This window comes from Crinia signifera, chromosome 6 (genome assembly GCF_055691185.1).
Source record: "Crinia signifera chromosome 6, ASM5569118v1, whole genome shotgun sequence".
Lineage (NCBI taxonomy): Eukaryota > Metazoa > Chordata > Amphibia > Anura > Myobatrachidae > Crinia > Crinia signifera.
Genome location: NC_139222.1, coordinates 258,304,273 through 258,331,269, shown reverse-complemented (window position 1 = coordinate 258,331,269; position 26,997 = coordinate 258,304,273). Strand labels below are relative to the sequence as shown.

Genomic DNA, 26,997 nt, shown 5'->3' with positions numbered 1-26,997 from the left:
TCGCCACGCTTCGGATTGGCGTTGATGGTGGGGTGGCGTTAACAATGAGGGGGCATACAAACAATGGGGGGGCCTGGGGGGCATTTCACATTGACCCTAATGGTCTCAGGGACCATTTGGGACCATTTAACATTGATTCCTATGGCAAAATCGCGTCCATCGCGTCGCATGCGATTTGGTTGCATGCGATTTTACCGCAAAATCGCTTCGCATCTGATTGTATGGCTTAAGTTAAGGCATACAATCAAATAATCGGGCGCCCAGATATTACACAAGTACCTTAATTTTTTTTGTAAATATCTGAGATGGGTGCATGCATCTAAGCCGCACTACGCATGTGCCTCAATGGTCTTGCAACAATATGCAGTCAGAATTTATTAGCAAAGAAACTGACAACGGGGAAATTTTTTATAAGCGGTAACTGCCATGTTGCGAGACTAAAGGGATACTAGTAGGGTCAACATTCAACCGACGTGCATCCAATAGTTGCGTCTCCGTGCACATACTTAATTTTGTTGTCCTGCTGTGGAGTAATGACAAAGTTGAATCTATCTAAGTTGTGTACGGCATCACAGCTGTGCTTTGAGTCTCTATAAAGAACAAAAGTTTATGGTCTGATTCAGAGTTGGATAACATTTTATTTCAAAATAAAACATAGAAATGCTATATTACAGTAACAGTCATCAATTGTCTTTCAAATGCAACACTTTACCATGCACAAAAAATACACCATCACTATTTACAGCAAAGTGCTACAAAAATCAAAGTCCAAGTGGCTCATTCAACTGCCTGCAGTAACTTTTCCTGAAATAAAAACCGCACGATACTGCAATTTATTAATTTTTTTCTGGAATATAATCGGAACCCATTATACCCACCTGATAAATAACCTATTTTTGGGCAAAAACACCTAAGATCCGTGATAAGCTCACTTACCTACGTGTGTTCGAGGCCCAAAAATAAAAAATAAATTCCCGATAAAGTTCTGGCATTGGGCTGCCTTCGGGGATAAATGGATAGCCCCCAGGGGATCCATTAGCCCACTACATTACAGCGGGCAATTGAATTCCACTTCAGGCCAAAGAAATCCCCTTACTGCAACTATATACCATTATGTATCTACCACCAGCGGAACAATGCCAGGCTTTCTACCAGGTCTTAGAATTGAGGAATTGCAGCAGAAGTGATTAAAGGCTGTAGTGTTTGTAGCATAGAGTTTGTCTGGCAGGAGATTGAGCGTAAGCTATTCATCAATATCTCTAATTCATTACTACCAGATCTATGGTTTACTTAATCAATTATTGACAGCTCATTGAAGGTAATACGGATGAATTACTGAACCAGTGGCAAGCTTGTGTAGCTTTGTTGTCTTGCTGGTTGACCTGGAGCCTGCATTGACACAAACGTGGATAATTCCTTCAATTGTCCAGACCCATGTAACCAGTCTGTGCCTGAGGATGGATCCAACATTTTATACTGCCATTTCTCAGTATTCCTGTTCTATGAACTTGGCTATTGTGCTCAGCTGGATGTTGGATGTTCCTTCGTAGATTGTCCCTAGGGAACAGAAGGTTTTATTATAGAACATTTGCAGATACAGTATGAATGTGGGCTGCAGCCAATAGAATGCGGCTAATAGAAAATCAACACTTCACCACCTGACCAGCTCCATTATCAGTTTAAAGGAATTTAGAACTAAAACCAAGCAAAATAAGGTACTTGTGGTTTATCACGGCTCCCACGATGGCCATCGTATGCGAAAAAATTGCATCGCATACGATTTTTCACTGAAAAGCATCCAAATGCATTGGAATTAGTATGAATTCAAATGACATTTTTGAGGCTGTACCACCCCCACTATCAACACGAACCCGAAGCGTGGCGAGCGGCGGTACGCGTCCTACGACCTTTTCATACCCCCACTATCCACGTCGGCATGGAGTTGAGAATAGAAAGTGTGGCGAGCGCAGCGAGCCCCTTGAGGGGACGCGGATACCTTCACAGGTATCCGCGTCTCCTCACGGGCTTCACAGGTGTCCGCGTCCGCTCGCTGCGCTCGCCACGCTTCGGGCTCGCCACACTTTCTATTCTCAACTCCACGCCGACGTGGATAGTGGGGGTATGAAAAGGTCGTATGATGCGTACCGCTGCGCTCGCCACGCTTCGGGTTCGCATTGATAGTGGGGGTGGTACAGCCTCAAAAATGCCATTTGGGGGCCATTGAACATGTTTCATACTAATTCCAATGCATTTGGATGCTTTTCAGTGAAAAATCGTATGCGATCGCATGCGATTTTGACAAAAACTGCAAAAAAATCTGTAAAAATCGCATCGCATCGCATGCCATATATAATGGCATGCGATGCGATGCGATTTTTACAGATTTTTTTGCAGTTTTTGTCAAAATCGCATGCGATCGCATACGATGGGAGCCGATGGGAGCCGTGATAATCCACAAGTACCCAAAATAATTATCAAAGGATCTGTGGGAAAAGGTAATTGAACTGTATAAAACAGGAAAGGATATAAAAAGATATCCAAGCAATTGAGAAGGCCAATCAGCAGTGCTGAAACTCATTAAGAAGTGGAAAATGAGGGATTCTGTGGAAACTAAATCACGTTCAGGTAGACCAACAAAAACTTCAGCCACAACTGCCAGGAAAATTGTTCGGGATGCAACGAAAAATCCACAAATAACTTCAACTGAAATACAGGACTCTCTGAAAGAAAGTGGTGTGGTTGTTTCAAGATGCACAATAAGGAGGCAGTTGGAGAAAAATCGGCTGCATGGTCGAGTCGCCAGAAGAAAGCCATTACTACGCAAATGCCACAAAGCATCCCGCTTACAATACTCCAAACAGCACAGAGACAAGAATCAAAACTTCTGGAACAAAGTCATTTGGAATGATAAGACCAAAATGTAACTTTTGGGAACCAGCATAAATGTTACATTTGGAGAGGAATCAACAAGTGCCTTTGTAGCTCACACATTCCCAAAACATCAGCGATCCACCTCCGTGTTTCACAGTAGGAATGGTGTACCTTTAATCATGAAAGGCGCACCATTCCTACTGTGAAACACGGAGGTGGATCGCTGATGTTTTGGGAATGTGTGAGCTACAAAGGCACTGGAAACTTGGTCAAAATTGATGGCAAGATGAATGCAGCATGTTATCAGAAAATACTGGAGGAAAATTTGCATTCATCAGCTCGGATGCTGCGCATGGGGCGTACTTGAACGTTCCAACATGACAATGATGCAAAACACAAGGCCAAGTTGACCTGTCATTGGCTACAGCAGAATACAGTAAAGGTTCTGGAGTGGTCATCTCAGTCTCCTGACCTCAATATCATTGAGCCACTCTGGGGAGATCTGAAACGTGCAGTTCATGCAAGACAGCCCAAGAATTTAAAGGAACTGGAGGCTTTTTGCCAAGAAGAATGGGCAGCTTTACCATCTGAGAAAATAAAGAGCCTCATCCACAACTACAGAAAGAACTGGGGTATGTAAACTTTTGATCAGGGTCATTTGGGTAGATTCTTTGGTAATTATTTAAAAAGAGTAAACACAGTTGTTATAACAATAAATGGCTTCACCCAACCACTAACCATGAGGGAAAGAAAAGTTTGTTAGTTATCATTCATATTCTCTGACAAATGGCCATAAAATCACATATTCTGCTAGGGTATGTAAACTTATGAGCACAACTGTATGTGTATATAAAATAAAGCCAAAAAGGTCTATGGCTTTAAGACACTAAGGCAGGGGAAGAATGGACTATGTGGTTAGCAAATTAAAGTGCATCATGGAGGTTTCTGGAGCCATCAACAACTGTACAAACTGGACTCCATAATACATGGGGACATATCAAACCCTGAACCAGCCAATCAGATCCTAACTGCCTTGTTACTGACAGGAGGGTTAGCATTACTGCCTCAGAGCGCTGAGGTCATGAGTTCGATTCCCACCAAGGCCCTAACTGTCCGGAGTTTGTATATTCTCCCTGTGCTAGTGTGGATTTCCTTTGGCCACTCCAGTTCCCTCCCACAATGCAAAAATATACTGGTAGGTTAACTGGCTTCCAACAAAATGAACCCTAGAAAGTACATGTGGTAGGGAATATAGATTGTAAGCTCCGCGGAATATGTGTGCGCTATATAAATACCTGGTAATAAATAATAAAATCAACACATGAGCCACAGCTCTGTGGAATCATTGTTTTCTGTGCGTTGGTACCTTCCGGGAGTCTTACTTGCGCACTACCTTTGTACCTTACCTATCTTGACATCTCTGTAATATTTTTCAATTGGATAGTCCTTGGTGAATCCAACACCTCCCATCCATTCCAGACATTTGCTGGTTGTCATTGCAGCAACCTGTGGATGGATATAAAGCTGGTCATTTGCAGTTTCATATACAAAGGATTGTCGCAAGTAAACAAAAGACATCTTCCAATGAACATGTAGCCTGCATTTGAGACAGAACCTTTATTGTCTGGAACAAGAACCATGTCCCGGTGTGGCTGTTCCGACCAGTTGGCAGTGATCAGCAGCACAGCAGACCCTGGGGAGGATGCAGGGATGCAGAGGGAGGACCCTCTGTCATCAGAGGTGCAGGAAGATTATCTTTGGAGCAACTGCTTACTATGTGTGCTTGCGACCAGGTCAGAAAACGCACTGTCTGGTGTGATGTCAGGTAAGCGGATAAATCAGAATACTTCAATGAGGATGACATTTTAGTATTTGGTGTTTTATATAAAGTATACAACCCCTTAGCTCTAGTCCCTATTAACAGCCTCTCCTCTCCAGCCTTTGCTTTTAGTAACGGAATGAGACAGGGCTGCCCCCTTTCCCTTGCTCTATGCCCTGAGCATTGAACCCTTAGCTGTTAAGATCAGAGATCGTCCGAATGTCAAAGGTATTACTGTTAGAGACAAACATTATAAATTATCATTGTTTGCGGACGACATACTTTTGACTTGGTCTTCTCCTCTGACCTCCCTTCCTAATTTAATGGCGGAGCTCTATGCTTATGAAAAATGCTCAAGACAGAAGATCAATTATTAAAAATCTGAGGCTATGCCACTTCACCTGTCTCCAGACGTAGGAAATCTTTTACAACATGGTTTTGGATTTTACGTGGAAGTCTAATTCCTTTTGCTATTTAGGCATTCACATTACAAAATCCTTTAACCCCTTCCTGACAGAGCTAGTTTTTGCGTTCCTGACAGAGCCATTTTTTTCAAATCTGACATGTCTCACTTAAGTGGGGATAACTTTTTTTTGCTTTTACTTATCCCAGTGATTTTGAGATTGTTTTTTCGTGACACATTGTACTTCAAATTAGTGGTAAATTTGGGTCGATACAGTCTGTGTTTTTTTGTGAAAAATACCAAAATGTCGTGAAAAAATGGAAAATTTAGCGATTTTCAAAATGTTAAATTTTCTGCTTGTGAGACAAATAATCATACCACTCAAAATAGTTAATAACTAACATAGACCATATGTCTACTTTATGTTTCCATCATTATTTCAACTTCCTTCTAATTTTTTTGGACACTAGGAGGCTTACAATATGAATAGCAAATTCTCAAATTTTCAAGAAAATTTCAAACACTGATTTTTTTAGGGACCAGTTCAGTTCTGATGTGACTTTGAGGGACTTGTATGTGAGACACCCCCATAAATGATGCCATTTCAAAAACTGCACCCCTCACAGTATTCAAAACAGCATTTTGGAAGTTTGTTAACCCTTTAGGTGTTTCACAGGAATTAAAACAAAGTGTAGGTGAAATTTCAAAATTTCATTTTTTTTGCAGAGTTTCAATTTTAATACATTTTTCTAACGAATACAGTAGATTTTACTAGAGAAATGTGACTAAAAATTGATTCCCCCAATTCTTTTGTTTTCAAAAATATCCTATATGTGGCCCTAGTGTGCACGGTGACCAAACCACAGGCTTCATAATAGAAGGAGCACCTACTTGATTTTGGAGCCTCCTTTTTATGAGATTATTTTTTAGGCACCATGTAGGTTTCTAGGCACCATAAGATGCTAAAAGTTAGGAACCCCCCCACAAGTGACCCCATTTTGCAAACTACACCCTTCAGGGAATTCATCTAGGGGTATAGTGTACATTTCAAACCCCCAGGGGTTTCACCAATTGTGGTACAACTGGGCAGTGAAAATAAAAAAAAATAATTTTTCATTTTCACAGCTCAGTTGTATCAAAATTGGTGAAACCCCTGGGGGTTTGAAATGTACACTATACCCCTTGATGAATTCCCTGAAGGGTGTAGTTTGCAAAATGGGGTGACTTGTGGGGGGGTTCCACTGTATTGGTGCAACATAGCACCCACCATTCATTCCACCAAAATCTGTGCTGCAAAATCCAAAAATCACTCCTTCCCTTCTGAGTCCTGCCATGCACCCAACTGGTATTTTTTGGTCACATGTGAGGCATTGCCGTACTCGGGAGAAATTGGGGCACAGATTTTGGGGTGCTTTGTATCCTTCATTCCTTGTGAAAATGAAAAATTTTGAGCCAGATCTGCATTTTTGTGTAAAAAAATGTAATTTTTTACAGAAAAATGCAGTTCTGGCTCAAAATTTTTCATTTTCACAAGGAATGAAGGATACAAAGCACCCCAAAATCTGTGCCCCAATTTCTCCCGAGTACGGCAATGCCTCACATGTGACCAAAAAATACCAGTTGGGTGCATGGCAGGACTCAGAAGGGAAGGAGTGATTTTTGGTGGTGGAATGAATGGTGGGTGCTATGTCGCATTAGCAAGACCCCCGAAGCACCAATACAGTGGAACCCCCCCACAAGTGACCCCATTTTGGTCCACAGCTTTGGGAGGGGGGCTGGCGCTGCGGCTGGTGGGGGGTTGGGAGGGGTGCTGGCGCTGCGGCAGCCGGGTGGGTGGGAGGGAGGGGGGGCTGCCGGGTGGGATGGGGGGGCTGGCGATCGGTGGTGATCGGTGCTGTACTTAACAGCACCGATCACCACCGATCACTGTGTTACCGAGCGGCTTAGCCGCCGGTAACACAGAAAACGCTGCAATTGGCTGTTCACATTTGAACAGCCAATCGCAGCGATCGCCGACCGGGGCTCAGGGACAGCAGACATCTCCAAACTGTCACCGCGTCTATGGACGCGGTGACAGTTTAAAACCATGACGTATATATACGTCTTCGGTCGGGAAGTACCTCCCGACCATGACGTATATATACGTCTTCGGTCGGGAATATCTATCTGTATATTATATATATATATATATATATATATATATATATATATATATATATATATATATATATATATATATATATATATATATATATATATATATACACACATATATATATATATATATGTGTGTATATACACACATATATATATACATATATATATATGTGTGTGTGTATATACACACATACACACACACACATATATATATATATATATATATATGTGTGTGTGTGTGTATATACACACATATATATATATATATATATATATATATATATATATATATATATATATATATATATATATATATATATATATATATATATATATATATATATATATATATATATAATCATTTCATTTCATTTCATTTTTTTCCCTAGTGCTGCTGCTGCTGCTGGCGGGGGGAGGGAGGGAGGGAGGGGGGAGGCAGCGCTGCGGCGCATACAGAGGGAGGAGAGCGGCTGCCGGGTGCCGGGTAAGCACACAGTGCTGCCGGGTGGGAGGGAGGGGGTGTCCGCGGATCGGTGGTGATCGGTGCTGTACCGATCACCACCGTTTTCTGTGTTACCGAGCGGCATAGCCGCCGGTAACACAGAAATAGCTGTGATTGGCTGTTCACATTTGAACAGCCAATCACAGCGATCGCCGACCGGGGGGGGCATCCCTGCCCCCCCCGGGCGGCGAGGGGGGATGTCTGCTGTCAGGGACAGCAGACATCTCCAAACTGTCACCGCGTCTATAGACGCGGTGACAGTTTTAACCCATGACGTACATTTATGCCATGTGTCGGGAAGTACTTCCCGACCATGACGTAAATGTACGTCAAATGTCGGGAAGGGGTTAACCAACTATTCCAAGCAAACTACATCCCTTTACTACAATCTATCAAAATCGATCTAAAACGCTGGGCTCCTCTTTATCTCTGACTGGTCGAATTAATTCAATCAAAATGAATGTCCTACCAAGGATACTGTACCTTTTAAGTCACATCTAAGGTCCCTTTCTCATCTCTCAAAGAATTCAATCCCTCTGCGGTTCATTCATATGGTCTAATACTAAACCAAGAATAGATAATCTATCCAAATCAAGAACGAATGGGGGGCCTAGGACTTCCCATTTTTGAGAGATATTTCCATGCAACACAATAAAGCCATATTTCATTGCGACATACACCTGTGGGCAATAAAACATGGGTGACTTGAATCGGACCTCATATGTCTACCTTCAGTTAGCTTGGCTTAGCTTCCCTTGGCTCCCCCCCCAAAGCTGAGGCTACCTTCCATCGGGGAAGTCCCCCCTGTGTGCAAGCTATTTTGCAGACATGGGATAAACTTAATAAAAAAATGAAATCCATCATCCTATCCCTCAACGTTGACTCCGGTCTGGAAACATCCAGATTGATCTCTAGGAAACATTAAATCATATTCAGCCCCCCAGGATTTCAGCTGGTATTGATAGAATAAGACCTATTAAAGGCGAATTTTCTTCTCCTGACTTCAAATCACTTTGTGAACGACACAACCTCTCAACTACCTTTAACTTTGCATATATGCAAATTGCTTCATACGCTCTATTAATACATTTAGAAACCCCACACCATTTGAACGATGTATTTATAGTCCTGGTTGCAAGGGATCTATATCTGCAATGTACTCACTGACCGTTCCACAGAACCCAGTGACTAAGGTAAAACATGAGTTGGCTTGGGAGCGGTACTTGGGTGTAGACCTGGAGGACGAGGACTGGACCGATCTGAGGCAAATCCTCAATTAACACCAACATTAGAGAGAACTTTAAAGTTTATTCACGATGGTACCTGACTCCTGACAGGATATCTAGGGTTTTACCAGGCTCCTCAGATTCTTGTTGCAGACATTGTGGGCATATTGGTACCTTCCACCATATTTGGTGGGAATGCCCCGCGATATCTAAATTTTGGGATGAGATAATGCAGTTGGCATGGAGAATAATTGGTCAATCTATTCCTAAAGACCCTCTACATACCCTTCTCAGTAAACATTTTGATTCCCTATCTAAATCTCAGAATTCATTGTGCCTTCAATTATTCAATGCAGAAAAAATACTAATAGCGACTCAATGGAAGCAATCAGAGGCCCCCTCTTCAAACACATTGATTAACAAGATGTGGTATCTGGCATCTATGGAGTACATTACGGCCCTCCTAAATGACAGTGTCAAAAAATTCCAAAGGCAAGTACCTGGCCTGAAGTGAGCTGGTCTCACACCAGACCCATTTAGTGGTGTACAGTGCCTGGTCCCTCCCTCTCTCCCTTACCCCCCTCCTTTTTTGTTATTTTTTTATTTCTATTCTTTCATCCTCCCTTTTCCAAACTCTTTTTTTTTATATGAATATTACATATGTCTCTGATAAAGATATATTTTTATTTTTTTTCTTTATTATTTTTTGTTAATAAAAAAAAAAGGTACTTGTGTATTATCACGCGCCCCCGATTTCCATCGCAGGGCATTGTACAACCACAAAATCGCCATATGATCGCATGCGATGCGATGAGACGAGATTATACCCGATTTTTAATTGTACAGGCACCCAGATGCCTGATTCCTGTGTTAAATGCCCCCCCAGACCCGATTTTAGATTGTACACCCACCCTGAAGGGTAATGACTATGTTCAAATGCCCCCCCCCCCATTGTTAACGCCACCCCACTATCAACGCCAACTCGAAGCGTGGCGAGCGCAGCGAGCCCGCGAGGGGCGGTGGAACGCGTCCTCCGACCTTTTCATACCCCCACTTTCCACGTTGGCGTGGAGTTGATTTTATATAGTGTGGCTAGCGCAGCGAGCCACCAAGCCCGAAGCGTGGCGAGCGCAGCGTGCCCCGCGAGGGGACGCGTAATACTTGAGAAATGATGCGGGGCTCGCTGCGCTCGCTACACTATATAGAAATCAACTCCACGCCGACGTGGATAGTGGGGGTATGAAAAGGTCGGAGGACGCGTACCGCTGCACTCGCCACGCTTTGGGTTGGCATTGATAGTGTGGTGGTGTTAACAATGGGGGGGCATTTAACATTGTCATTACCCATCAGGGTGGGGATACAATTAAAAATCAGGTCTGGGTGGGCATTTAACATTAAAAATTGCGTCGCATCGCATGCCATTATAATGGCATGCGATGCAACGCGATATTAAAATTGTACACTCCTCCCGGGGAAAGCCTCAAATCGGGTCCATCGCATACCTTAATTAGTGGTATGCGATGCGACGGGCTCCGTGATAATACACAAGTACCAAAAAAAATAAAAAATGAAAACTAATAGCCATATTTGTAAGGCTATTATATGTTGGCCAGTTACTTGTCTATACTTTTTGCTGTTTTCTTAACATTACTATAATGTGCTTCTCTTTTTGTTGTACTTGTCCTTGGCTATTCTAATAAAATATACATAAAAAAAAAAGTTCATCAAGTACGCACAGGTTTACAATAAATATTGAAGCTTTGACAGACGAGGGTGCACCTGCTGTTAAGAATTTTTTTTGACAATACACAGGACAAGGCTCTGAGTGAAGTTCCTTTACATTTTAAGATGCATTATTGGATTATAATGGGAACGTTTTACCAAACTATTTGCATTTCAGTATATCCAAACTCTGTCTAAGTGGCGCCATCTGTTGGCAATGCTGTATACAACATCTACAATACTTCAAATCATTGCATTTAAAACGTTAATTATTTTGAAAACCGTGAAATTGACCGAATCATAAATCCACCTTTGGACAACTTTTAAGCTGACTTGCTTACAGTGATTTAAAAAAAAATGGTGGTGGTGGGGGGGGGGGGGGGGGGGGGGGTGAGGATTGTGTGGTGTGGTCTATTCCAGCCTACCCCATATAGCCTGACAGACGAATAATGGTCAGGTTACCTAGCTCTGAGATCAAATCCATTCCCGTTTACCCTAAAACTAACTTTAGTAGTAGAGGGATGAATTCCACATATAAGAACGGTTTTCCTATTTGCTGAATGGGAAAGGCAGTAGTTCCAAAAAGTAGACTTCCCTTCGAATTCATAATTTATAGGGAAAGTCAATAAACATTGGGAAATTAGAATTAGCATGGGTATATGCACAATCCCCTGGCTTATAAAAAGACGAATGTGGTTCTTCAACTACAATGGAGAGTGTTACGATATATATGTCCACCTGGGCAGAATAAGTATGGGCCGGAGCCCTCACCCACTCGCTGCACAATCCATCATTATTTTAAATACAAGTATAAAACTTAAAAAAAAAAAAAAAAATGAGTGCAATTCAGGAGGAAAGAACGTCGGAGACTTTAAAAACTATTGTCGTCAATGCAGCGTCCAAACACACTGAACACGTCTCTTAAGGCGACTTACCTCCGAGGAGAAGTACTTGGCCATGCATGCCTCCTTCTTGAAAGGCCTCCCTGCTTCCTTCAGCCTAGCTGCATTGTAGGTGAGCAGCCTGGCAGCTTCCAGCTGGGTGGCCACATGGGAGATCTGATGCTGCATACTCTGCACAAAGAACAAGCATTGGTCAGAGCGAAATATACACAGGCACTGTCCCGGATCCCCTGCACATGTATTACAGAGTACTGTCACTGTTCATGTATATATGTGGTAACATCTATCAGCACGCTAGGAACCACTGTGCAAGGAGGAACTGGGAAGGCAGCAGCACTGTCACTGTTCATGTATATATGTGGTAACATCATCTATCAGCACGCTAGGAACCACTGTGCCAGGAGGACCTGGGAAGGCAGCAGCACGGTCACTGTTCATGTATATATGTGGTAACATCATCTATCAGCACGCTAGGAACCACTGTGCCAGGAGGACCTGGGAAGGCAGCAGCACGGTCACTGTTCATGTATATATGTGGTAACATCATCTATCAGCACGCTAGGAACCACTGTGCCAGGAGGACCTGGGAAGGCAGCAGCACGGTCACTGTTCATGTATATATGTGGTAACATCTATCAGCACGCTAGGAACCACTGTGCCAGGAGGACCTGGGAAGGCAGCAGCACGGTCACTGTTCATGTATATATGTGGTAACATCATCTATCAGCACGCTAGGAACCACTGTGCCAGGAGGACCTGGGAAGGCAGCAGCACGGTCACGGTTCATGTATATATGTGGTAACATCTATCAGCACACTAGGAACCACTGTGCCAGGAGGACCTGGGAAGGCAGCAGCACGGTCACTGTTCATGTATATATGTGGTAACATCTATCAGCACACTAGGAACCACTGTGCCAGGAGGACCTGGGAAGGCAGCAGCACGGTCACTGTTCATGTATATATGTGGTAACATCATCTATCAGCACGCTAGGAACCACTGTGCCAGGAGGACCTGGGAAGGCAGCAGCACTGTCACTGTTCATGTATATATGTGATAACAACATCTATCAGCAGGCTAGGAACCACTGTGCCAGGAGGACCTCGGAAGGCAGCAGCACTGTCACTGTTCATGTATATATGTGGTAACATCTATCAGCACGCTAGGAACCACTGTGCCAGGAGGACCTGGGAAGGCAGCAGCACGGTCACTGTTCATGTATATATGTGGTAACATCTATCAGCACGCTAGGAACCACTGTGCCAGGAGGACCTCGGAAGGCAGCAGCACTGTCACTGTTCATGTATATATGTGGTAACATCTATCAGCATGCTAGGAACCACTGTGCCAGGAGGACCTGGGAAGGCAGCAGCACTGTCACTGTTCATGTATATATGTGGTAACATCAATCAGCACGCTAGGAACCACTGTGCCAGGAGGACCTGGGAAGGCAGCAGCACGGTCACTGTTCATGTATATATGTGGTAACATCTATCAGCACGCTAGGAACCACTGTGCCAGGAGGACCTGGGAAGGCAGCAGCACGGTCACTGTTCATGTATATATGTGGTAACATCTATCAGCACGCTAGGAACCACTGTGCCAGGAGGACCTGGGAAGGCAGCAGCACGGTCACTGTTCTTGTATATATGTGGTAACATCATCTATCAGCACGCTAGGAACCACTGTGCCAGGAGGACCTGGGAAGGCAGCAGCACGGTCACTGTTCATGTATATATGTGGTAACATCTATCAGCATGCTAGGAACCACTGTGCCAGGAGGACCTGGGAAGGCAGCAGCACGGTCACTGTTCATGTATATATGTGGTAACATCTATCAGCATGCTAGGAACCACTGTGCCAGGAGGACCTGGGAAGGCAGCAGCACGGTCACTGTTCATGTATATATGTGGTAACATCTATCAGCACGCTAGGAACCACTGTGCCAGGAGGACCTGGGAAGGCAGCAGCACAGTCACTGTTCATGTATATATGTGGTAACATCATCTATCAGCACGCTAGGAACCACTGTGCCAGGAGGACCTGGGAAGGCAGCAGCACTGTCACTGTTCATGTATATATGTGGTAACATCATCTATCAGCACGCTAGGAACCACTGTGCCAGGAGGACCTGGGAAGGCAGCAGCACTGTCACTGTTCATGTATATATGTGGTAACATCATCTATCAGCACGCTAGGAACCACTGTGCCAGGAGGACCTGGGAAGGCAGCAGCACTGTCACTGTTCATGTATATATGTGGTAACATCTATCAGCACGCTAGGAACCACTGTGCCAGGAGGACCTGGGAAGGCAGCAGCACTGTCACTGTTCATGTATATATGTGGTAACATCTATCAGCACGCTAGGAACCACTGTGCCAGGAGGACCTGGGAAGGCAGCAGCACTGTCACTGTTCATGTATATATGTGGTAACATCTATCAGCACGCTAGGAACCACTGTGCCAGGAGGACCTGGGAAGGCAGCAGCACTGTCACTGTTCATGTATATATGTGGTAACATCTATCAGCACGCTAGGAACCACTGTGCCAGGAGGACCTGGGAAGGCAGCAGCACTGTCACTGTTCATGTATATATGTGGTAACATCATCTATCAGCACGCTAGGAACCACTGTGCCAGGAGGACCTGGGAAGGCAGCAGCACAGTCACTGTTCATGTATATATGTGGTAACATCATCTATCAGCACGCTAGGAACCACTGTGCCAGGAGGACCTGGGAAGGCAGCAGCACTGTCACTGTTCATGTATATATGTGGTAACATCTATCAGCACGCTAGGAACCACTGTGCCAGGAGGACCTGGGAAGGCAGCAGCACTGTCACTGTTCATGTATATATGTGGTAACATCATCTATCAGCACGCTAGGAACCACTGTGCCAGGAGGACCTGGGAAGGCAGCAGCACGGTCACTGTTCATGTATATATGTGGTAACATCTATCAGCACGCTAGGAACCACTGTGCCAGGAGGACCTGGGAAGGCAGCAGCACGGTCACTGTTCATGTATATATGTGGTAACATCTATCAGCACGCTAGGAACCACTGTGCCAGGAGGACCTGGGAAGGCAGCAGCACGGTCACTGTTCATGTATATATGTGGTAACATCTATCAGCATGCTAGGAACCACTGTGGCAGGAGGACCTGGGAAGGCAGCAGCACGGTCACTGTTCATGTATATATGTGGTAACATCATCTATCAGCACACTAGGAACCACTGTGCCAGGAGGACCTGGGAAGGCAGCAGCACTGTCACTGTTCATGTATATATGTGGTAACATCATCTATCAGCATGCTAGGAACCACTGTGCCAGGAGGACCTGGGAAGGCAGCAGCACGGTCACTGTTCATGTATATATGTGGTAACATCATCTATCAGTACGCTAGGAACCACTGTGCCAAGAGGACCTGGGAAGGCAGCAGCACGGTCACTGTTCATGTATATATGTGGTAACATCTATCAGCACGCTAGGAACCACTGTGGCAGGAGGACCTGGGAAGGCAGCAGCACGGTCACTGTTCATGTATATATGTGGTAACATCATCTATCAGCACGCTAGGAACCACTGTGCCAGGAGGACCTGGAAAGGCAGCAGCACAGTCACTGTTCATGTATATATGTGGTAACATCATCTATCAGCACGCTAGGAACCACTGTGCCAGGAGGACCTGGGAAGGCAGCAGCACTGTCACTGTTCATGTATATATGTGGTAACATCATCTATCAGCACGCTAGGAACCACTGTGCCAGGAGGACCTGGGAAGGCAGCAGCACGGTCACTGTTCATGTATATATGTGGTAACATCATCTATCAGCACGCTAGGAACCACTGTGCCAGGAGGACCTGGGAAGGCAGCAGCACTGTCACTGTTCATGTATATATGTGGTAACATCTATCAGCACGCTAGGAACCACTGTGGCAGGAGGACCTGGGAAGGCAGCAGCACGGTCACTGTTCATGTATATATGTGGTAACATCATCTATCAGCACGCTAGGAACCACTGTGCCAGGAGGACCTGGGAAGGCAGCAGCACTGTCACTGTTCATGTATATATGTGGTAACATCATCTATCAGTATGCTAGGAACCACTGTGCCAGGAGGACCTGGGAAGGCAGCAGCACGGTCACTGTTCATGTATATATGTGGTAACATCTATCAGCATGCTAGGAACCACTGTGGCAGGAGGACCTGGGAAGGCAGCAGCACGGTCACTGTTCATGTATATATGTGGTAACATCATCTATCAGCATGCTAGGAACCACTGTGCCAGGAGGACCTGGGAAGGCAGCAGCACTGTCACTGTTCATGTATATATGTGGTAACATCATCTATCAGCACGCTAGGAACCACTGTGCCAGGAGGACCTGGGAAGGCAGCAGCACGGTCACTGTTCATGTATATATGTGGTAACATCATCTATCAGCACGCTAGGAACCACTGTGCCAGGAGGACCTGGGAAGGCAGCAGCACTGTCACTGTTCATGTATATATGTGGTAACATCTATGAGCACACTAGGAACCACTGTGCCAGGAGGACCTGGGAAGGCAGCAGCACTGTCACTGTTCATGTATATATGTGGTAACATCTATCAGCATGCTAGGAATCACTGTGCCAGGAGGACCTGGGAAGGCAGCAGCACGGTCACTGTTCATGTATATATGTGGTAACATCATCTATCAGCATGCTAGGAACCACTGTGCCAGGAGGACCTCGGAAGGCAGCAGCACGGTCACTGTTCATGTATATATGTGGTAACATCATCTATCAGCATGCTAGGAACCACTGTGCCAGGAGGACCTGGGAAGGCAGCAGCACTGTCACTGTTCATGTATATATGTGGTAACATCATCTATCAGCACGCTAGGAACCACTGTGCCAGGAGGACCTGGGAAGGCAGCAGCACTGTCACTGTTCATGTATATATGTGGTAACATCATCTATCAGCATGCTAGGAACCACTGTGCCAGGAGGACCTGGGAAGGCAGCAGCACGGTCACTGTTCATGTATATATGTGGTAACATCATCTATCAGCACACTAGGAACCACTGTGCCAGGAGGACCTGGGAAGGCAGCAGCATGGTCACTGGTCATGTATATATGTGGTAACATCATCTATCAGCACGCTAGGAACCACTGTGCCAGGAGGACCTGGGAAGGCAGCAGCACTGTCACTGATCATGTATATATGTGGTAACATCTATCAGCACGCTAGGAACCACTGTGCCAGGAGGACCTGGGAAGGCAGCAGCACGGTCACTGTTCATGTATATATGTGGTAACATCTATCAGCACGCTAGGAACCACTGTGCCAGGAGGACCTGGGAAGGCAGCAGCACTGTCACTGTTCATGTATATATGTGGTAACATCTATCAGCACACTAGGAACCACTGTGCCAGGAGGACCTGGGAAGGCAGCAGCACGGTCACTGTTCATGTATATATGTGGTAACATCATCTATCAGCACGCTAGGAACCACTGTGCCAGGAGGACCTGGGAAGGCAGCAGCACTGTCACTGTTCATGTATATATGTGGTAACATCTATCAGCACGCTAGGAACCACTGTGCCAGGAGGACCAGGGAAGGCAGCAGCACGGTCACTGTTCATGTATATATGTGGTAACATCATCTATCAGCATGCTAGGAACCACTGTGCCAGGAGGACCTGGGAAGGCAGCAGCACGGTCACGGTTCATGTATATATGTGGTAACATCTATCAGCACGCTAGGAACCACTGTGCCAGGAGGACCTGGGAAGGCAGCAGCACGGTCACTGTTCTTGTATATATGTGGTAACATCTATCAGCACGCTAGGAACCACTGTGCCAGGAGGACCTGGGAAGGCAGCAGCACGGTCACTGTTCATGTATATATGTGGTAACATCATCTATCAGCACGCTAGGAACCACTGTGCCAGGAGGACCTGGGAAGGCAGCAGCACTGTCACTGTTCATGTATATATGTGGTAACATCATCTATCAGCATGCTAGGAACCACTGTGCCAGGAGGACCTGGGAAGGCAGCAGCACGGTCACTGTTCATGTATATATGTGGTAACATCTATCAGCACACTAGGAACCACTGTGCCAGGAGGACCTGGGAAGGCAGCAGCACGGTCACTGTTCATGTATATATGTGGTAACATCTATCAGCACGCTAGGAACCACTGTGCCAGGAGGACCTGGGAAGGCAGTAGCACTGTCCAATGTGTGCAGTATTAGTTTTGCCACTGGACATGGGCAGTTATACAGTAATAATAATATGTGAGAATACAATGACCTGGTTGCAAAGGAAACTGAGCAAAGTAACTGACAGCAGCAACTAAACTATAAAACTGAGAGCACCATATATGAGGGGAAAATCACCATCAGGGAAACCTATTGGTAAAGCAACTTAAAATCACTTCCTATAATACAGTGGTTCTCCAACTCGGTCCTCAGGACACCACACAGTTTACGTTTTCCAGGTCACCCGACAGGTGCATTTATTACTCACTGACACATTTTAAAAGAGCCGCAGGTGGAGCTAAATATTTCACTTGTGATTCTGTGAGGAGACCTGCAAAACATGCATTGTGTGGGGTCCTGAGGACAGACTTTGAGAACCTGTGATACTTCATAATGTAAAAACAAACCTGAAAGTCAAATATCCTCTTCCCAAACTGCATCCTCTGTTTGGTGTATGGGATGGTCTGATCAAAGCAGCCCTGAGCCAACCCCAGCATCTGCAACCATACAGAGTGAATGGAAGAGATCAGTTCTGTGCCAGCCAATCACATAGGAAGGAATGTTTAAAATGAAGATTAATCTCAAATCAGAAATAAACATTAGACCATGCACTGTGATAGGTTACACATAGCGACGAGATGATCATTAAGCCCCACAGGGACTTTTCTGTGGCAGTTACTAAATTTCTTCAACACAATGAATCTACATTGAGAGCATTTATTTATAGGCTTAAGGTGCTCTGATCCTTTATAAACCGGAAACGTATTTATAGATCACGTCCTAATAAGTGCAATCACATCTATTCAATAACACAAATTACCCAACCATGGTAATATATATTACTGTGGAGTTTTTATGGCCTGTGATTGTTGAGTCATCATAGTTATTGTAAAATGATCTTTCCGATATTAAGAAATCTGCTATTCGACCATCAGTGTGTAGATAATTTTGCATAGTGATTGGCCGGTGATCATTGAATTTAGATCGTGATCTGGATTGTTCTGATATTAAGACGTTTGTAATTCTGCCCCCTGTGGCTTGTGTAATACAACCATCTTTCTGAAATCTGTGTAAGATTTACCTTGTTTCAAAGGAGACCCTATCCAGTAAACTCTAATGTATGAATTGTAACTTCCATCGCCCCTGAAGTGTATTATCCATATACTGTGATGTTAATTCTTTGCCCAAAGGGCATTTTTTATTGTTATTAATAAATTGTCATTTTATTCAGTGGTTGTAATTACATCCATCAGCGCACCCTGCATTTCCCTTCCTTTTTCATCTCTAAAACCCTGGGTCCTGTCTAACAGGGGATCCCGCAGTGGTGCTATCACGCTGTTTTGAGCGCTAGTTTGGGGTGTGTATATATATATATATATATATATATATATATATATATATATACATACATACATACATACATACACACACACACGCAGCCAGAGTATTAGTATTACTAGTGCTGATGACACATGCACTCCAGTCCCATTACCTGGGCAGAGATTCCAATCCGGCCCTCATTTAGCATTCCTATAGCATATTTATAGCCATGTCCCACCTCACCGAGCACACTGGACTCAGGAACCTGTGTAAAGAAACAGAGGGGGAGAGTCACAGCCAGTCACAGCACATGTAACAAGTCACCAAATGCAAACAGTCACAGAGCATACACGAACGTAGCACCACAAGAGATTTTCTAGTATGAGGGCTGTGCAATAAGCTTTGTGCAATGCATAGACAGACATAATCTGATTGCCTTTTTGTGAACCGTAATCTAGAACTAATGTTCTTGTAAAATGCAAAGGCACAGACAAGTATATGGGGCCTAATACTGACCTGATCACAGGACAAATTTGTTCTCAAAATGGGCAGAACCATGCTGTGGCGTTATATTGTTTCTGTGAAGGGTAAACAGTCAACCTTCCCAATGTCGACCTAAAGCCATGTCAACATTTTGAGTGTATCGACCTTCATCAGTCGGCGACGTTTTCAATGTCGACCTAGTAACTGTATGGGGGCCTTAATACTTATAAGCATTGTTCCTTCTTCCTCTCCAGTCCCACCTCCACAGACATACCTTAACACCATCGAATGTCAGTGTGCACGTTGAAGAAGCCCTGAGTCCTAATTTATCCTCCTTCTTTCCAATATGGAATCCTTCAGTTTCCCTGGGGACAATGAAACACGTGATCCCTCGATATCCCTGTTACACACAACAGAGAACAAGTTACTATTGCAGAGTTCACTAGTTGATTAATATGTGTGAAATCTAACCCCAAAGAGTGTTTTTATCATGTGCATATTAACCACGGCATGCCACACTGCCCATCTGGGCTATGTCTTACAAGTACACACAAAAAGATTTTACTAAAAAGCAGAGGAGTCTGTAATATTTATATGAAATCCCCCAGATTCTGTCACTCCTGACAATGGAAATTTGTATGTTATCTGTTAAAAGACCCATGTACCTCAGGGGTACATGTATGAAGCAGTGATAAGGGAGAAGTGAGCCAAAGGAGAAGTGGCCCATGCCAACCAATCAGTTGCTCTGTATAATTTTATATTATGCAAATGATAGATGTTACTTCAGTGCTGATTGGTTGCCATGGGCCAGTTCCCCTCTGGCTCACTTCTCCCTTATCACCGCTTCATACATCTACCCTTCGGTCACTTAATTAGATGAACTTACAAAAAGTACACTTTAATGTTTCAGTTTTACTTTATATTTAAGTAACTTCTAAAAGAAAACTGAATTACCCTCTACATACATCTTAAGGTTACTGATAGAATACTAAGAATATATTCTTACTAGTAGCCTGCAAGTAGATGACTGGCCGTGTGGGGGCAGTCTCACCATACCAAGATCATCATAGTAGTCAATTGTATTTGTATACAACTCATTCATAAGATCTTTTGTGTGGGAACCTTCAGATTGGCTTCATAGAACACTGGAGCATGGAGCACAGGTTGGCAATCACTGCCCTAACTTATACACAGAATTTACCATCTCTTCCTGTGCACATAATTCCCTATATCATTACCTCTGCATAAATATTAACCATGTCCATGATTCCTCCCCCACGCTCACAGCTGGCTATCTCCCCTGTGTTTATTCAGAGGGGAACGAACCACACGTCAGTTGCCCTCCACGTACATTCATGACAATGCAATGTCTGAGCCCACCTGACTAGACCGGAACCGATCTGTGCTCATCTGAGAAGTTCAGGCACCAATGTGTTGTTGGCCCTGTTCTACACAATCTGCAGCTGAAGGAAATAGCCTTTACTTATACCTCCAAAGTGGTTTTATATTCTAAATAACTAAAATAAGGATCTATCCACTAACATATATACTATAGCATACTTGAAAAGTCAATAACTTAGGACATTAGAGATCACAATTCATTCCCCCACAAGACACAGATTAGAACTTACTGCGGACAGGTTTGCATTTGCCATCACAAGGAAGACTCCTGCCTGTTCCGAGTTACTTATCCACATCTTGGAGCCATTGATCACATAGTAATCCTTCTGCTTCTGAGCTGTAGTTTTCAGGGAAAAGGCATCACTGCCAGAGCCAGCCTCGGACAGGCAGAAACTGCCCACCTACACAGAGGATAGAAAAGCAATCTTCATATACAAATATCTGCGCTCACATTACAGTGGTAGCGATCAGTGTGACAAGGCAGTGGTGGGACACAGATGGCAGGAAGTCATCCCAATACAGAATGTGGAAGTGCATACACTTGGCAAACCCAGGTAAGCAATCTGTCATTCTAATGTTGGCCACATGGGGTCACTGTTCTACTGAACTCTGCAGCGGATATTTATCTGGGTTCATCTCAGTAGCTTCCATTTAAGTTAATGATTCTATATAAAGCAGATAAAGGCCACTTTGTAGAATGATTTATTGGTCATTGGGTCTACACATATTAAATCAACATACATTGTGTCGACCATGGAAGGTCGACATGGCTTATGCCTACATGGTTGGAAGGTAGACACAAGCATTAGGTCGACAGTCAAAAGATTGACATGAGTTTTTCACTTTTTCTGTCCAGAATGTCGACATGGACAACATCTAAGTGTACCGGTCCACTCGCTGCGCTTGGCACATTATTTTATTCTCCCACCACGCCGTAGTGTGGATGGCAGGGCATGAAAAACTGCCTGTCGGCACATGTCGGCTCAAAAAAATAAAAGTTAAAAAAAAAAAAAAAAAAAATCGCTGTCAACCCTTTTGACTGTCGATCTTGCCATTGACGACCTAATGTTTGTGTCAACCTTCCAACCAAGCTGACCTTAGAGACATGTCAACCTTTTCCATGTGTCGACCCAACAACCAGGAGGAGGAGTGGTACTCATTTCCAACCCTTAAGTACTAGCCAACAGTCCATGCTTTCAGGATTTCCATTCATTGAAACAGATTAAATACTATAATTACTGACCTTGCAAAATAGATGTACTCACCTGTGCATTATTATTAGATAATCTAGAAAACATGACCCGTTGGGAACCACTAAGAGTACCGTAACAAGTTGTGAGTACAGAACTGAAATTATATTAATGACAACATTTTCAACCAGAGTAACAAAGAAGGTAAGTGTCCTCCCTTCTTCCTCTTACCATGTCCTGGCACAGCCTGGGGAGGTAAGTCTCTTTCTGTTCCTCTGTCCCGAGTCGTTGGAATAACGCGTTGATGAGCGTGTTCTGAATGTCACATAAAATTGACACAGATGGGTCTACTTTAGCTAGTTCCTCAATTACCAGAATGGATGAGAAGAAAGAAGCTCCTGTACCTCCATACTTGGGGTCCACCTCTATACCCATCAGCTGAAAGGGAGACAACAAGGTCACAAACATGGGCAATGTAAATAAAGCCTTTTTATCTGTTTTTTTTTTTTTTTACATTATGTACCATCTCAGTGGAAATAAATCTTGTCATCTGCTAATCATCATTGGTTGGTGGTGGTTGCTCCCTTTAGATTTGTTTTCATGTGAGGACATATATATATATTTAAGTGTTACCTTTTTTTTCCATATGGGGGCCAATGGGTTTGTTTGATTTTTTTTGATTGTTTTTTCACTGTGGGGGTCTGATTGTGTGTCCTGGAAATTTTTGAATCTTGTTCAGTGTGCAGAAAGTTGAAAAATTTGGAAAATCACTGCTATAGCAGTTTTATTTATGTAGACGCAGCCAATGGGAGAGACAAATAGCTGGGCAGCTGACTACAGACTGACTACAAAGCAGGGTAAAAGATGGCAAAACTGCAGGGTGGCATAGTAAGGAAGGGATCCATGTCAGAGGTCGGACGTTCAGCATGTGAGACTCCCATCCAATGCCAACAGGACCGCACATTGGATCGGATGTCATATACATGCGATTTGGGACGATTTCACTTGGTTTCTTGGCCCAATCTGCCGGAATTGGGTGAAATCAGGCCAAAATCGCATAGTGTCTATAGAATTCAATACAGAAGGTCATTAAATTACAAATAACTATACGGACCCCAAGTTCAAACAGTCCCTTTATGACTGAGTCTTCCATTTTGGAGTTGGCATCCATGGATTTTACAAGTGGGGCGATCCGGTCCTGGGCAAATTTTTGTACTGTAAGTAAAAAAAGAGGACGACATCAACAATAATAATATTCAGTAAGCCAGAATCAAAAATATTCAAGTTCAACCTTTAGCAAAAAAAAAAAAAAAATGCATTTGAAGCTGGTACATTCAGTTTTCTCTGGCTTTAACTTAAACAATGCTTCAGTAGTGTTCATTGTAACACTCACCATCTTTGAAAACCCATGCAGTTCCTCAGTGATGTGCGGTGGTGGCTGTGAATGGAGAGGCATTGTCACAGCCATCATCGCACACCCCCCTCCCGGCTCTCGTGCCTGGCTGCAGCCGACACCCGCCGCCCCCCCCTCCAGCAGCAGCCAGCAACCTTTCCCCGCCGCCATCTTTGTCCTCGCCTGCCAACCCCCCATCCTGCACCTGGCCGCCGCCGACACCAGTGCTGCAGCAGCTGTCCCCCGCCGCCACCTCGGTCCCCTGTCATAAAATTGTACTTACCAGGCAGGGGAGAGGGACACAGCACGCGGCAGGGAACCGGGAACCAGGGCACAGGGGAGGGGGGAGCAAAAGTGACACTGTCATGCTTAAATGACAGGGGCTGCTGTGATTGGACAGCAGCTGGATCTGCTGTCCAATCACAGCAGCCCCTGTCAATTAGGCACTTCTAGAAGTGCCGCTTGTGGCGTTTTTGTAATGGGCTTTTTTTTTAGCCAACTGCTTAGCCCCGCCCCCCACTTCATCCCCTTGCTGTTCTTTGTGGGAGGCACGCTTATCGGTGCCTCCCAAACTAGGTTAAATAATTAAATCTAGTAAAATAATCTAAAGAAAATACTTATGACACAGAATATGTGTCATAGGTATATTCTTTGTATTATTTTGAAACAAAATGACAGGTGAAGCACTGCCTCCCCTGACTGCACATCCCTGCAGTTCCTGTTCCCTGTCTGGGGTGTTGCCGTCTGCTTTGGTGGTGCTAGAAGCACTACAGCAGACAGAGACACCCCAGGCAGGGAAGAGGAACTGCATGGGTTTTCAAAGATGGCGAGTGCTAGAATGAACACTACATCAGTATGTCCTTATATAGACACAGAATAGCATAGAAAAGTGTGACAGGCTAGGACACCTCTACTACAACACCACATGTACAGCTGGGAGCATCAAGTCCATCTCAGAGATCTCGTCGCTTCTTTAAAATTGACTATGCCTTCTTCATAAATCCTGCCCCATACATAGAGCAAAGCATGGAGGAACACTGTGGTCTCTATTTACCCATGTCTTTCATCATCGCCTCTTCTTCCGTGAGCGTGTCCAGGGGAGGGGAGGTGATGCTGTCACTGGGTGCTGAAGCCAAGGCATCTGCTTTAGAAGATTCCAAACGAGAACACAGATTGTGGGATGTCCCCAAGCAGCGAGGCAGCCCCCTGCCTAATATCTAAAGCAAAGTGGGTTAAAAAAAATCCAAATGTGAACAGTCTGAGTTTTACAAAATAACTGACCAAATATGGGAAACTGTCCAACTTTGTGTATAAAGAGACAGGAAAGTTCATGGTCTTTTAAGGTTAAGGTCAAAGGTAGAAATGATTGTGATCGAGCTATGGTGCTAATCGAGCTAATTAAATTAAAAAAATATAAAATATCCCCTGCAATCAAGATATTTGACGTGCTGCTCCCTATCTCTGGAATTCGCTCTCTCACTCAAGACTCTCCACACAACTTTAAATGGGCTCTCAAGAGCTACTTCTTCACCAAACCCAGACAACTTTCATCCTAAATCTCTCAGTGTTCCATGCTCACTGTCTACCCATCTGTCACCCCTGACTCTCCGCCCCTCCCCTTTCAACTGTAAGCTCTCATAAGCAGGACCCTCTTAGCTCATGTGCTCTTCCAACTCTCTTACTTACACCATCTTCTACTCCATACTCCCTTTGATGGCACCAAATTCATTGGGTTCTGCCACCCGGATACTCATTTCAGTGTCGTCTGCAGTTGCAGCTAGGTTTACACACCCTCTACTTGTACTATACTGTCTTGTTCTGTAAGTCTACCCCTTCTGTGTCACTTCTGTCTGTCCCTCCCCTTTAGAATGTAAGCACTCACAAGCAGGGCCCTCTCTCCTCAAATGCGTTTTCATCTATCAGCATATACATATTTTCTTCCTTAGGACACCTAACCATAGGTCTCTGCCAGTGCTACCCTAATAATTACTTCAGTATTCTTTTCCCTGATGCAATGGTCTTAAAGGTGCCCATACATGTACCGATTTCAGTGTGCTGTGCGTTTTGAACTTTATTGGTGCCGTGCGATTTTGGCACTTGTAGGGGATGCGATGCTATGTACTGTGCGATGAGATTTTAGCTTTTTTTTTTTTTTAAAGGTTATAGTCACCTAATGGACATCGCATCGCATGTACTACAAAAGTGATGCGATGTAGCACAAGAAGTACTGCGTGCACATACTTTTTGTGCTATACAATATTATTGTACCCATGGGGACGTGCATCGCATCCCCGCAGGTACACGGTGCGATTCTAACCAATGCAATGCGTTTTGAACTTTAAAAAGTTCAAAACGCAATGTGTATGGGCACCTTTACTCGCCATGCACTGGTCTTAAATTAAGTAGTTGTTCTCTTGTTTTTGCTCATTTATGTATTATTAAGCTTGTGATGTAATAGAAATTAATGATAATAAAAATAATATTGTAGCATAGATATATTACAGAAGTTAGATACTACAGAAACCTTGCATAAGATGCCCATTATACAATAGGTTAATGGTGTGACAGCAGCCACCTGCCCCTCTCCATAGGAGCTGATGCTGGAGGAAGCATTACACAGAATTACATGCAATGAGAGTGTAGCACAGGGACCTTGTGTCCCCCTCACCTGAGCAGCGCTTCTGCGACACAGGACTCCGACAGCTGCAGCCATGGTTTTGCACAGTCTCTGCCTGTCACCCGAGGAGACTACTCGGGACGGAGACCAGCGCCACCTCCCAGGTCTCGCGAGGTCTCGAGTGGGCCGCAACCTCCGGGACGCAAAGTCGTGGCTGGTAGGACGACTGTTCTCGCGAGACTGCGTCCCAAGCCTCCCTCTGGACTCTGGAGCTCAGACCGCCGTGTCCTATCGGTGTGCGCGTACACTATACATGCATACACACTCTCAGGACACGGGGAGTCTCGATGCCTTATCGATATGATGGGCAGTACACAGATGCCCCATTCAGACCGCACTTTTGAGATTGCTGTATGAGAGACCGCCGCTGGGACTACAAGTCCCGGCATGCAGCGGCCCAATGAGCGTGTCGACGGCCACACACGTGGCTATGGGAGGCGGGGCTTGTTGTGCGCCTGCGCACCGTGTTGTGCCAGGGCCCCGACAACAGTGGGCAGCAGCATCGGTGGGGTGGACGGGCAGTAGCAGCGCTGTCGCTGTCATCTATCGGCAGGCAGGAGGCGGAATGAGGTTCCCGGCTGTGAGGAGCTCCCGGTAACGGTGAGAGCAAGTATCCGGAGGGGGCGGGGCCATCGTGACGTCACGGCAGACAATCCATAATCATAACAATACACTATACAT

General features: G+C 44.7%; 2 protein-coding genes across 5 annotated transcripts in view; one reads left to right on the top strand and one right to left on the bottom strand.

Moving 5' to 3' along the window:
• Nucleotides 1–618: 618 nt before the first annotated feature.
• ACADSB (acyl-CoA dehydrogenase short/branched chain) lies at nucleotides 619–26,631 on the bottom strand. Its single transcript, XM_083149425.1, has 11 exons — nucleotides 26,308–26,631; nucleotides 24,694–24,856; nucleotides 23,361–23,461; nucleotides 22,478–22,684; nucleotides 21,287–21,457; nucleotides 19,930–20,055; nucleotides 19,345–19,437; nucleotides 18,260–18,349; nucleotides 11,636–11,773; nucleotides 4,278–4,377; nucleotides 619–1,557 (listed from the first exon to the last, which is right to left on the bottom strand). Exons 1-11 carry the CDS (start codon nucleotides 26,350–26,352, stop codon nucleotides 1,487–1,489), a joined length of 1,305 nt encoding a protein of 434 aa, XP_083005551.1. The 5' UTR covers nucleotides 26,353–26,631; the 3' UTR covers nucleotides 619–1,486.
• IKZF5 (IKAROS family zinc finger 5) overlaps nucleotides 26,579–26,997 on the top strand; it is a 32,703-nt gene continuing 32,284 nt past the window's right edge. For 2 of the 4 annotated variants that reach the window (XM_083149423.1, XM_083149420.1), the window contains exon 1: nucleotides 26,582–26,916. The gene's annotated coding sequence lies outside the window, so the exon portion shown is untranslated. The other 2 variants (XM_083149424.1, XM_083149422.1) reach the window with 2 other exon arrangements.

Coding starts and splice junctions, on each gene's coding strand:
- ACADSB (XM_083149425.1), bottom strand. CDS start 26,352: ATGGCTGCAGCTGTCGGAGTCCTGTGTCGCAGAAGCGCTGCTCAG. Junction 20,056..21,286: donor CAAATGCAAACCTGTCCGCA/GTAAGTTCTAAT, acceptor TGTGTGTAACAG/GGATATCGAGGGATCACGTG. Junction 18,350..19,344: donor GGATTGGAATCTCTGCCCAG/GTAATGGGACTG, acceptor GTATGGTTGCAG/ATGCTGGGGTTGGCTCAGGG.